We start from the raw sequence: 13,628 nt of genomic DNA, 5'->3' as shown, positions 1-13,628 counted from the left end.
TAACAGTGGGATGATCCTTGATGATATGCACCTTCTCAGACTGTAATCCTTTAATAGTGCAACTAGAACGACTGTCAGATCTAAGACAGCAAGTACCTTCACAAGTTCTTTTTGTGGCCCCAGCTCTGGTTGAGATCTCCCTCACAACGATCACTCAAATGCTTCTCAGGTCAGCAAAGAACGACATCAGCTATGAAAAAAGCTTGGTCTGTAGAACAACTCAGGCATTACAGTTCTTATTTGCGTAGTGCCACATTAACAGAGGACGATGTAAGGGTGGCAGTGGCCACCGTGTGATGCAAGTCCTTATATTATGTCAGTTAGTAAAAGATACTTTGGCAAAAAATGAGAAAGCGGAATTCACACTCATGAAACTATTGCATGAGATTTTCCTTGAGCTGACTGTGACTAAAAGGACAAACAGAAAACTCCAGACTGAAGAGAAAGCAAACAAACAGAACTCCTGGAGCTAATTCAGCAAGGCTCATGCTATGATGAAAAAATATTGTTCTAATTAAGAGAATGAGAATGTTCTGAGTTGATGCCAGAAAATAAAGACTTTTGGCAACAGAATTTAGAACTAATCAAATGAATATACCTTTATAAGGCTAATATAGCATTATGCTGACCAACTAATGTATTCTTTTCAAAATCATTAAGAGCCTGGAGTTTCAAAGACCAGCTCAGAAGGTGAATAACATCGTATAATAAGCCATGCATTTGAGTTTTCTTTAAATAAAGTCTCACTTGATGGCTGTAGTTATTGGATTACTCTTTTTTTTTCCTACTTATCATATCATCCTATCTGACTTGTTTTTCTGTGGCAATTCCTTCAACATCTCAATCTATATACCAAACAAAATAGTTGATTTCTTTTTCTTTGCAAAGTAGCATAAGCTTTTGTGGAAAACCTGAAGATTTAATTTTGATCTTTAATTATCTACGCCTTAATGTCAACACAACCTTACATTAAATTTCCTAATCATATCATAAATAAAACACACAACTTTTTTGTTGTAGTTGTTTCATAAGTATGCATAATTAAACCAAGTTTTCTTTGCAAAAAAAAAAAAACCCTGCCTCTAAGAACTGCATTGTTGGCATCATACAGGTAATCAGGCTCTCTTAATTACAAACGTATTTCATCATAGTAAAGTTCTGTCTTTGGAATGTGTGCCAGTTTTCCTCTAACAGTCTTACCCAGTTCTGTCTCGCTCTTCTGGGTAAAAGTAACCATGAAAATTGCATTCAGCTGCTTTGTGAAACAAGTTTACTGCCACAAATGAAGTTGACCTACAAGGTATTTCTCAGCAAAAACATCTGAGCCTATTATGAACATGCATATTAAAGGCTTCTCTTTCTATGGGGAATAACTCACCTTTTGTCTTTTGTAGTATCTTACTTTAGGTCTAAGTGGGAAAAGCAATGAGAGTGGGAACAGAAACCAGAGTGCTAATTAAATATCACAGTAGCTTCCAAATTCACCTCCTTAGGATTTGAATAGTCTTCAAACCTGAAATGTTACTGATTAACTTGAGAGCATAAAATCTGAATTCCACAATACCTAAACTTCAGGTTTCCCAGTTTTGGGTACTGGGTCTTGGAGTTTTAGCCCTTCATTGACAGACGAGGGTCAGTACATGCCTCACATCCCAACATCAATGCTCTTTCAGGCATTGCTGTCCACTTTAACTGTTACTGGGCTGGTCCTCACTGTGCTAAAATGCTTAATAACCTGATGAGAGAAATAGCTTCTCTTGTAGAGAACCATGCTGTGAAATTCTCCGCTACCAGAAGTCTCTCATTTCTCTCTTCCTCCAAACTGCTTTTTTGTTTTGTTTTGTTTTTTGTTTTCATTTGTTTTTTGTTTGGTTGCTTTGATATCTAATTGTGGACTTCCGTTAAGTATAACTGTACTAATTAGTTATGCTTTAGATCATTGTGTTAATAATCATCACTTTGATGAGACCTTTGCTCTATGATAAAGTATTTATCTACTCTTCATGCCTTTTCTGGTAGATCAACTTGTACATGTACTTTCTTCTTCCTACAGTACAGTTTCCTCACATTCGCATGGGTTCAGTCCATTGCAAGTGTCCTCTCTCTTGTGGCTCGTTGCTTTATCTTATCAGCAGTCTAAGCTATACTTCTAAAGGTGCCACATTAGTTTTGTGCCACGCTGCCTTTTCTTCTCCCATGCAACAGCTGCCATTGGTTCCACAAGCACTACATCAGCCAGGAATTTGCCAACATGCAGTCAGCCACGTGCTTATTTTTCCCTCTGCTGCAGGGACTTCTGCTGCACTGCACAGAGATAGTTCTTCACATCACCAGTATCCCAATATCCAAGCAAGGTAGCGTTCTCCAGCACGATCAGATCAAACTCTCACAGCGCATTTCTTCCAGCTGTGTTTCAAATCTGAAGGCCTGAGCAGGGAAAGGTTTGCTCCTCTAATTATTATTATAATGAATTTCTGTTATTTAAACAAGTCTTTCTTTAATTCACTCTATTTCACGTTTGGTGGATTTAACTGAAGATGAAGGAAAGACCCAATGAAAAGCACAATTATTTTTAGCTTATTTTACACCAAGAAAATGGTGTAGAGTGTTATCCAGCTTTAAACGTCTGTCAGTTAAGAGCTAGTACTGCTGCCAGCAGTCACAGCCATTTGCTACTCTCAGTAAACCCACGAGCACCCACATCACTTCCTCCAGGAGCGCTGCTGTGAGTGCAGCCCGCGGAGTATTTGAGTCGAGCCGCTTCTGTTCCATCGCAGCAGCTGCAGACAGCGCGCTCCATCCTGTGGCTGAAACCGGTACCTCAAAAGCAGCTCTCATCTGCCATCAGGTTTAAGCAAAACTGGATTTAACGTGTTCTCAGGTGCTACGCAGCCTACGTGCGCATTGCCAGCAAGGCAAAACAATTATGCAGTAACCAGGATTATTTTTTTTTAAGGCTGTGTCAGATTTGATCAGACTGAAGTTAATAACTGCTCTTATAACCTGATGCGGCGCTCATTTATCAGGCAACTTGTACACTTCTGAGTGGCAGAAGAGGCATTTCGAATGGCTTTTACAGCACAGCATTCGACAACATAATGCACTCATTTACTACAGTTTGAAACCAGTGCTTTGCACGTGGAAACCAGTTTTATTATATAAATAAAACAACCAAACCCAAAAGAGGAAAAAAGTGCTGTGTCCAAAATCAAATGGCAACAGATAATGCAAAAATAAAATATTTTAAGTGTTTTAGGATTGCTTATGTGTAGGGCCATGTGCATTTGCACATGTGTATGTACCCATGTCTGTGCATGCATGAGCTCATGTCTGCATGTGCGTGCCTTGGTTTGCATTCACTATTTTGTAACCTAACAAAAAAAAAAAAACTGTCAGAAAAGCTGACTTTCTTTTATAGCCTCAGCATAAGCAAAATACACATTCCCTCCACTGCTTTTTTCAAGAGATATCATGATGTGAAGTCATCAGTCTGTTACCACCTTTGTGTAGCAACCCATCAGCAGACAAGCAGTTCCTGGGATGGTAACACATGGAGGATTTCAAAGCAAACAAGAACCATATACATTATTTACATGATTTGCTATTTTTGGTTCTGCATTTTATACAGAAAACCAAAATGAATGATTCTGATGCTTCAGAACGCAGTCAACAATTTTACCATAGACATCATTACGTATCACACAGTAGTTAAAATTTTCTTCTTCTGGTCACTAGCATAAGAAACTAAACAAAGGTAGGGGCTTCCTATTTGTGACTTCGTTACCCTTACACATTCTTCATTTCAGCTGACCTTTAACAGTGTGTAGTAGAAATGCTGAGTCACAGCTTGAAGCAGTGATAGAGCACCTGATGGGAAGGCAGGGCCAACCCAGGGGAGCTCAGGTGCAGGCAATGTGCCTGAGTGATTGGAAGGGGTGGAGCCTGGATCCAGCCCATCCCAGACCATTTAAGGGTTGGCAGTAGAGGTGAGGATATTTTACTGGAGATCCCTGCATGCCTGAGGTCTTCTAAAGGTAAGCAATTTTCTTCCTTTGTTTCTGAGTCCATGGCTGCTGCATTTGGGCTTATCCTTGCTACCCTGCTATTGTTGCTGTGCTTTCTATCGCATTATAGTGTTACAGTATTCTCACAGAAATAGGTAACAGAATAAATCAAGTTCAATGCCTCTTAATTTTATCATTACAGCTCCAAGTCATTAAGTCCTGATTTCTTTCAATGTTAGAAGCATGATTTCAGAGACAGTGGATCAAACACTAAAGCTACTGTAAATGTTACATGAAACATTTTTGGCTTTTTATGATTTGGATTTTTGTTTTCTTTGAATGACATTTGGGGAACTTTTTCTTGCTTCTTTAATGTTTTGGTCCCTTCAAGTAAATAGTAGGAATGTTAAATTATACCAAAAAATAAATTACCTTTCCTTCCAGTGAACATCTACAGACACCATTTCAGCGACAATCTCTAGAACACTGAGATCTGTGGGAAGTGTCACTCACTAAACAATCTGTTCTCCTTGTAACAAACTAAGAGGATTACCCACACCATTCAACCTTTAAAAAAAAAACCGAAACACTAGAATCTTGGTATTGACAATACGACTTTTGCTTCAACATTCATGCAGTAATTGAGTAATTAAGTATACAGTGAGGCTGTGGCTTGACTCATCACTGAGTCATTGTAGGTCTGTTAAATAGGTTCATGACATTAAGCCATGCTTTCAACCGTGGAGTCCTTTCAAGCTCAACTTTACAGGACTTGTCAGTCAGTTAAGTTTGCTCCAAAGCAAAAAGTCTTTTTTGTTTTTCTTCTTTGCTGGTAAAGCAATAGCCTAAAGAAGGGGGACAAGCTGCAGACAGAGGTCCCCAAACATTACAATCACCATGGCTGTCTCCAGAGCAGTGGCAGAAAATGTTACTGGCCTAGGACAGCACAGTCACATATATACTCCTCACATCCATTCCCAGCTTGAAGGGCTTCTGGACACACAGAGATGGTTAAAATGAGCTCCTTCATGGGATGCTCACATACCAGTTTGAGCCAGGAAAAAAGATTGCTAAAGGCAGGCTTTCAGATCAATGGAAGGACAAAAAAAGAGACAATTACCACACCCACATCAAAACCAACTGATGAAAGGCAGTGCAAGATTTATCTTTTCAGTTGTTTCAGACATTCACTTTGATCCCACTGGAGAGGCTTTTAAGGGCTCAGACAACTATTGCCAAAGGCCAGGTGAGAGAAGGGGCCGGTACTGCCAAGTGGTTTCAATTGAATTCCAGAAGAGAAAATACTTCTCAGCACTGCTTTTTGTAGCAGTTAGCTTGAGTATGAGCAATGGAACCATGAAAAGGAGGGAGAGGGGGAAAGATGGAGGTAGTTGTTGAGCTGTAACTTCCAGACATAGGATGGACAGACTTTAAAAGCCCAGTAGAGTGAAGGGTAATCTTAAAATTCATAAGGAGACACTCAACCCTCCTTCAATTAATGATACAGACGCAGCAAAATGTTTCTTCAGGTATCCAACTTGCATGCTGCTATTGCAGCTTTATTATTTATTGCACTTTATCCTACTTTTGAATGTCAGAACTGATTCTAGTCTAACAGTAAGGTACCCAAATACCTGAAACAAGGTGTTGGAGTGGGAGAACTTAGAAGTGATGTGTAGCAACACATCAGAGCCCACATTTAACCTTACACAGCAGTTAGAGAGGCAGAACAAAGTTTGTATTGCAAGGGATTTGTCTCACATCACTCATGATATGATAATTAAATAGCTTTAAACAATTTTCCTCATTACTTGACTAAGTAATCTTATCTTGCTTAAACCCAACAATTGAAAGGCTGCAGAGCTGTAAACCTTTTACAGTTTTAACAAACTGCAACTGAGGAAATTGCACATCCACATCAGCACACCTGCATTATTCAACCAACCATTAGCAGCTGAATACAAAAAGGAAAGTGTAATACTGCAATGCATGCATTTAATCCCACTCCTGAAGCATTTCAAGTCAGGTTTACTTTGCAGGACTACAATTGCTGCCTACTCCTAAGTTTTTGAGGACTCTACCATTTAAGAATCTCACAGTCACATCAGTTTTTAAGGATGAGCTATCTCACTCTTCTTTAGAAGTCTTTAACTGCTTGGTAATTCAAAGCCTAGCACCTGGGTGGAGCAGGGGAGTTATAGAGATTACACCACATACACTATGAAATAATCCAAACATAACTCATGCTGTGTTCTTTTCTACCCTTCACTATCACCACAGTGTAATTACTTTGCTGAATTACCTACACTTCTGAAGCAGTGTATTTTTGTGAGATCACTTGAAGGCTTCCCCACCCAGTAAGTCAGCAGCAGGTACTCAAGCTAGCAGTAGCAACCAGGACACACACCAGTTAGTAAACTCTACAGAGAAGAACCTGTAATACGAAGCTGAAGCAAAATGAGGCAGCAGGAAGTTCCAGTGGGATGTTAAGTCAAAGTTTTTCTTTTCCCAAGGCAAGTGTGACATTCCTCATTTCCTCTGCAGTCTCAGTGAGCTGAAGTGCTTGCAATCTCAATTTTAAAATCCCACAGAACTTAAAACTTACACAAATTATATAATATTGTTCTCAAACATTTAATAGTCAATTCTTGCTGATATGCATCAGAATGAAGTGTTAAGAAATGCTCAAGTAGGAGTTATGTATACAAACATGCAAGTTAAAAGGAATGAAATGCTCCACTTTATTAAGAAACAAAAAATACAAAACTGAAGAGTTCCAAGGCTTCACATACTCAAACACTACTGAAAAATGGTATTTTTGTTTACTGGTAGTACTAATGTTGACCAAGATTATTCTCTATAAGTGTTGATGTTTTCCATCATTTGTGCTGGAATAAGCTAGTTTCAAATTAAGAACTTGGTGCAGTTACAGTAAAGTCCAGGTATTACATGGGGTTTCAGTTAATATGTTGTTCTTTAGCCAAGAGCATTTTAAGCTCATCTACGACTGTCTTCTAGTTAGTGAGTTTTAAGATGCTTAGTTTCATCAACTATAGCTCTACTGAATGATGCTCCATGCAAAGATACAGCTTGTAGTCACTTAACAGACCTAAATGTCATTTATTCTTGGCTACTTAAGAAAACAGCTCTGTGAAGGCATGTTGTAATAATGCAGTTAAAGTTAAGAGACAGTATCTAAAGGTAGCATATGCCAGCTGAACTACATACTTAACTCTCACGACACTCCTCAAGCACATAAACATTCCCACTCAGTGTGGGTCAATTTATGCTTGCTAGCAGTCCAGCTCCACACACCAGTCAAGTGTTCACTGCTTTAGTTTTACCTGGCAGTTAGTTCAGCTTCCTTTAGATGCTTTAGTTATATGCTTCAGGAAATGAATGAAAGGTTACCTGTTAGCTCTGTTTTACTAAGAGGAGCATAAGAAAGGGAAGAGAATATTAAGAATGCAGAGACAGACAAGCATTAGCCTCAGTTAAAAAACACTTTCAAGACTTTCTAACAACGCATGAAAATTCACTTGCTTAGAGATATTTGAAATACAACTTTATTATCTAAACAAAAAAAAAAAATGGGAATGACAGAAACAAGATTAACCACATAACACTTTGATGTGACTGCAGCAGTCTTATATTTGAAACTCAAAAGGGAAAGTAATTGCAGTCCAAAAAACAGCTAAATATGCAGGTCCAAAATTATGAAGTTTTGTTGTTTTTTTTTTTTTGTTTTGAACTGCCACACTCACTCCGAAGCCCATTCATCTCTTTCAGCATCCCAAAGATTAAGCACATGTTCTGCTCAGCTAGATAATAAAGTGGCAAACACGCTGCACCACTGACATCACAGGACAGTTGCCTATAAAACTAGACTTCTGACGCTGGGCTCCAGCTTCATCCCTCACAGGTCATCATCTTCATCTGGCAGTGCAGTGGTTTGAGCAATCTGGAAAAGAGAAGTAACATTAGGAATTGTTCATGGTTACTTGCCCCAGGAATCCAGATACTATCTGCCAGGTAATCTTTTTACTTTAGCACTCTTCCTCAGTTACCTGTAAGTCTTGCTCATACTGTGCTGCCAGTGCTGGGTCCATAACAACTTCAGGTGGTGCAAGAGCAGGCATGGCAACAAATTCCAAGTTAGGATCTCCAATTAGCTTCCTAGCAAGCCAGAGGAACGGCTTCTCGAAGTTGTAGTTACTCTTGGCTGAAATGTCATAATACTGGAAAAAAAGTATATTTAATACATAAGACTATTTACCACCAATATTAGAACATAATATGACACACACAATCAGCTCTAATGTCTTGGTATTTTTTAACTTCATGACTTCTGTCTATGCCCTCAGTAGCATTTGAAATATGAGAGACTAGAAATGTAGTTTCATACCAATAGGCAGAAATTGATACTCTTAAGAAACAGTGTGAGCAAAGATGATTTCTGGACACAACAGCACCTCTACTTTTTCCCTGTGACTTGGTCTAGTTTCATCTTATTCCTAACTCTGAAGGACTGAACAGCACACAAATGCACTTAACAGACTTAATGAATCTCTAATCCTGCAAACTCATGCCATCATACCTGGAGATTCTTCTTCCTGTGGAAGACAATGGATTTTGCCTTGACTTTTCTGTCCTTAATATCCACTTTGTTGCCACACAACACTATAGGGATGTTTTCACATACCCGTACCAGGTCTCTGTGCCAGTTAGGTACGTTCTTGTAAGTAACTCTTGATGTTACATCAAACATTATAATGGCACATTGAGCTGTAAAAAAAAAAAAAAAAACCCAAACAATTACATCAGACAAAAAAGCACTTTCTTATAAAATGGAGTGGGAAAGAATACCCACAATAATCACTTATTGGGGCATCAGAATTAGCTTTCTCCTCAGTCTCACAGTTGAAAATACGCTGTTTGCCAGATCAGATGCGGGAAGATCAGGGTGCAGGAGCCCATAGAACTCAGCCCATGACCCTGTCCCTGTCATCTTAACTTAAATGCCAACCAGTTTTATTCATGCAGCTGTCCTGTGAACATTCTGCTGTTGTATGGCATGAATTACACAAGGGTTACGAAAGAAAATTCACCTAAATACCTGAGAAAACCATCTTAACACCTACTGAACTAATCTCAGCCTATCGAGGTTTTCAGATAAGTTGAGAGCTTGTAGTTCACATCTCAGAATGCCCCTGTCCAGAACAGCTTGCAAAACAACACTTGATTCTGATATTTCTTAAAAGTCAGTCTTTAAGCCTCCCTTCAGAATGTTAAGAGCTATGCAGGTGACTTAAGTACTCACAAAACAGAGCTTGAAGATAAAGAACTATCACTGCATCTTTAGAAAGGCAACTACATACACTTGCTAGAGGCTTGAACTTCTTTATACTATTTCAAGTTTTACAGTTTGTTTCTTCCAAGACTCTGCACCAGCACAAGATACTAATACAGGCAATTTTTGCTCACTCAAGCACACTTATCTCTTAATCACTTAATTTCATGAGAACTATCACTTAAGGTTCATGATTACTCTCCAGTGATATCAAAGCAGCAGCAGACTGAAACTAAGTTTTAGTACAGAAACCTGTCTGATCATATTTATACAGAGTTTGAAAACTCATAAAGCAACTCACCAGTGAAAGCCCCAGTGAAAGCTTTTAGAGTGGTCAAACTGAATAGAATACAGGATCTCTCTACATATAAACGCATCTTACCTTGGATGTAATAGCCATCTCGCAGACCACCAAATTTCTCCTGGCCAGCTGTGTCCCATACATTAAATTTAATAGGGCCTCTATTAGTATGGAATACCAGAGGATGAACTTCAACACCCAACGTTGCTGCAGTGATAGGAAAGAGCACTCAGTAAGTTGAGAACTATACTTTCAATTGTAACACACTAGATCTTGAATATTTCTTTGGACATACCTACGTATTTCTTCTCAAATTCACCAGTCAAATGACGTTTTACAAATGTTGTTTTACCAGTGCCACCATCACCAACCAGGACAAGCTGTTAATACAATTGAAAAAGAAGGTCAGAGTGACGTACTTTGTCTTACAAAATACTGTAAAGCAAACACTGAAGTTTCCAATGAAATCACTTACTGTGTTGGCCTCTAATTTGTTAAACCTGTCATTCGATAACTCCTGACCAAACTCAGCTGGTCCTTATAATTGAGAACTAGAACACATTGTCCATACAGTTATACTAACATACAAGCATCTCAATTACTGGAGGAAAGAACTGTAATCTTGCAATTGGAAAAAAAAAAAAAAAAACTGTTTTACTAACAAATGAGATATACTGGATGAACACTGTAAAAAAAAAAAAAAGTATCAGTCTTCCATTAAGCAGTCTTAATGACTTCTGGCTGTTAAAGTAACAACTCTACTCAATAATGCTCTGCCCCCAGTAGTTGATACAACATAAAACAGTTGCTCTAAATAACTCTTAACACTTTCTTTATTGCTGTGAATATCACTCCATGCAGTCAACACATTTTAAATGGCGCTTTATGTAACGTTATTTTTATATAGAGCTGCAAATAGCACCAGATTGATAGTGCAACAGAATGTTGTTGTAAAGCAATGCAGCACACAATGGGTTAGGCACACTGCTAAGAAGTCAGAACTTTAAAACCAAATCTACCATCCACAGCAGTTCTTGAGAGTTGTTCTTGCTACTCTTCTAAAGTAAGAGGAAGAAAAATACAAAGTTAAGACTCCTTACCTTAAACTGCACTTGGGGCTCTCCTTGGGCGGCCATGCTGGGTCTGCAAGGGAAATGGAAGCATGTGAGCTCACAGACGCGAGCTGGTTCAAGGCCCCGCCGGAAGGGGCCGGCCGCCGCTTTCGGCTCCCAAGCCGCCTCCCGGGGCGCGTGCTTCGCGCGCCAGTCAGCGGCCGTCGCCGCGTAGGCCGAGCTACGGTCCGGGCCGCCGCTCCCCTCTCTGCGCGTGGTCCCGGGCCTCGGATGGGGCAGTAAGAGCCTCCGGGCCGCCCCGCACGCGGCGGGAGCGCGCGGTAATGGCGGCAACGGCTCCCCGCCCGGCCCCGGAGCCCGTAACGGAAGGCCGCCGCGCCCCTCGGGCTTCCAGGCTACGAAAACGGGGCCGAGCCGCGGCCTCCGCGGGGCGCCTCAAAGAAAGCCGGCCTCGCTCAATAGTAAGCGACGCTCCGCGTGACTCTCCTAGCCCATTGGAAAACCCTCTTGGGCGGCGAAGCTCCGAACTCGTCCCGCAGGGCTCCGAACGCGGCCCCCATCCCCGCAACGCCGGCCGGGCCCCACAGCACCATGACTGAGCAGCGCGCCGCCTCCCCTCCCCCCGCGGCCGCCCGGGCCGTTGGAGGCCCCGCTCCCATTCTCCTCCCGCCCGCCCTTTCCTCCGAGACGGAGACGGGCGCCGTTCTCGTCCCGCACCGCTCCCATCGAGGGGCGGAGGCCAGGGCCGCCACGCAGGCACGGCGCCCGGCACGGCACTCACGCGGGCCCGGCCTCGGCTCGACCCAGCCCGGCTCCCGCAGAGCGGCCGCTAACGGAAACCACCCCCACCGCCCCATTCGCGGCGGTCCCGCTTCCCCCCACCCGGCCCTACAGGGAACAGAAGGACGTCCCGACCCCGTTACCTTTCCCGAGGCTTCTATCCGCGTCGCTCCGTGCCGTGACTGGGCGCTGGAAAGATGGCGGAAGCGCGGTTCAAATACCCGGAGAGCGACGCCGCGCGGCCGCGGGGAGGAGGAGGGGCCGGCGTCACGTGGGCGGGCGGGCGCGCCGTCGGACCCGCGGCGGCCGTTGTTAGGCGCCATGGCCGCGGCTCGGTGGGTCGGCTCGGTTCCGCAGGATCCGGCGCCTCATGTCTCTGCGCGGCCGGCAGCCGTTGGACCACGCGGCTGCCGCTGGAAAGGAGGCGGCTGGGCAGTGCTTGGCTCCGCGCTGCCCCGTAGCATTTCTCTAAACCCTCACGTTCAGAGCGTAGCGGAACGAAGTTGTTCGTAAACTCTCTTTGAAAGGACGGAGCAGATGCTTTGCAGAGAGCGATGCATTCCCAGTTTCTGGCTTCACACTTGTGTCCGTGTGCTCTGATTTTTCCCCTGCTGTGGTTAGGCAGTGTTCGTGTGGTCTGCATAATGCTGGTTGGAGCATCCATAATCTAGAATTGATGGATTTTTAAACGCCTCTGTCCTGAAATAACACCAGTGTTATTCAATGGTAGATGTTACAAGCAAGTGCAGCTTATGTCCTGTTCATCTCCCACTTCGTAGCAAAATGGAGAGAAAATCTGCAGGAGCCACTGCACTTTGCTCTACATTTTGTTTATTTGATAGCAATTGAATCTTAAGCATTGCATAAGATTTTCTTTGTTGGAAAAACACTGTCTTGCTGAGCTGGTTGCTTCTTTTCTTTTTTCTTTTTTTGGACAAACTGGATTTTTGGTGCTTGTTCTGTTGGTGTTCTTTAGCACGTTTGCTGATCACCTCCAGGTGCTAGGAAGAATATGGAATATGTTTTGGAGGATGTAGCCCATACATTTTCCTCAGCACAGTAATACCTTTATAAAACCCATGTGAATTCTACTCTTCTTCTTGACTAATAGGTGTACATTTATAAATAGGAGCCCACAAAGCCAAGTTAATGGAGTTTGGCAGTTTTTAATATAAAAACTTCCAGGGAATAAAAAAATCAATCTCTAACTTTGTTTGCAGAATGCTCAGTGTACTTCACAAGCTTCTCAGAGTAAGAAATTTATAAGTTAACAATCTTCTCTTTCAAACATGAGCAGTAATACTATTTGATACTTTAACTTGGAATAAGTAAAATCAATGGCTAAAAGTCCCTTACCACAAGTTTTGAGCTCCCATCAAATATTTGCAAAGTCTTATAAATTATTGCGTGGGATCCAGGTGTTATCATCATGCAAAAGTCAGTGTTCAGTTCAGAGGATGTACAAAACACCTGCTCCTGATAGCTTCATCCAGGAAAGGCAACAGAATGCTTCCAAAGTGTTCATCAGCAGTGTTAGATCACTATCTAAGAGATTAGCCAGCTATCACTAGATAATCAGCAGAATAATTACCTTGAAAACACTTCTACGTGACATTCCCCATATCTTGATTTTGGTCAGCCATGAACAAACTCAGCATCTCGCTGAGGCAGACAAGTGTGCAAGGTAAAAGGCAGACCCTTCAGTAAGGGTGTGAAGGTGCCCATGAGGAATGGTGCAAAAGGATACAGTCACAGAGCTGAATGATATCTTAACTTACTGACTGCCTTATTAGCAGGAAACAAAATCAGTTTGTAAACTGTGACAAGGACAACATGTGGACATATCTCTCAGGTCAAGCAGTGATTGTGGAAGCATCTCTGGAATAGGAGCTCCAGCAGGAGCCAAGGTCTACGCTGATATTCAAGGCAACACCAGAAACTGCACTGAAAGGTTTGAAGGGAGGTTAGTGACTTTCAGCACGGCAGGCAAAATGGATCACACGCTAATAATAGCAGTTTATGGTGCTGTCATGAAGTTTAAATTTGCAGTCTAACACTAGAATAAAATTCTTTACTGCATTGGGGGTCCTATCACTGCAAGGCAATGCTTTTCAACGCCT

General features: G+C 41.9%; 1 protein-coding gene across 1 annotated transcript; it reads right to left on the bottom strand.

Moving 5' to 3' along the window:
• Nucleotides 1-7,547: 7,547 nt before the first annotated feature.
• On the bottom strand, nucleotides 7,548-11,759 carry RAN (RAN, member RAS oncogene family). The gene is made up of 7 exons (XM_042829268.1): nucleotides 11,652-11,759; nucleotides 10,756-10,798; nucleotides 9,951-10,035; nucleotides 9,737-9,862; nucleotides 8,602-8,789; nucleotides 8,072-8,242; nucleotides 7,548-7,965 (listed from the first exon to the last, which is right to left on the bottom strand). The coding sequence occupies exons 2-7, from the start codon at nucleotides 10,789-10,791 to the stop codon at nucleotides 7,921-7,923; spliced, it is 651 nt and encodes a 216-aa protein (XP_042685202.1). The 5' UTR covers nucleotides 10,792-10,798; nucleotides 11,652-11,759; the 3' UTR covers nucleotides 7,548-7,920.
• Nucleotides 11,760-13,628: the final 1,869 nt, after the last annotated feature.

Source organism: Centrocercus urophasianus, unplaced genomic scaffold (assembly GCF_019232065.1).
Source record: "Centrocercus urophasianus isolate 14NV4802_14NV808 unplaced genomic scaffold, USGS_Curo_1.0 seq_30, whole genome shotgun sequence".
NCBI lineage: Eukaryota > Metazoa > Chordata > Aves > Galliformes > Phasianidae > Centrocercus > Centrocercus urophasianus.
This window is presented reverse-complemented; position numbering and strand designations above follow the sequence as displayed.

Bases quoted from the DNA above. Each gene is read 5' to 3' on its own strand.
- RAN (XM_042829268.1), bottom strand. From the start codon at position 10,791: ATGGCCGCCCAAGGAGAGCCCCAAGTGCAGTTTAAG. The intron at 10,036-10,755 runs GTAAGGAGTCTT...TTGTATTAACAG, and splicing joins AGCCCCAAGTGCAGTTTAAG to CTTGTCCTGGTTGGTGATGG. The intron at 7,966-8,071 runs GTAACTGAGGAA...TCTCTTTTCCAG, and splicing joins AGTATGAGCAAGACTTACAG to ATTGCTCAAACCACTGCACT.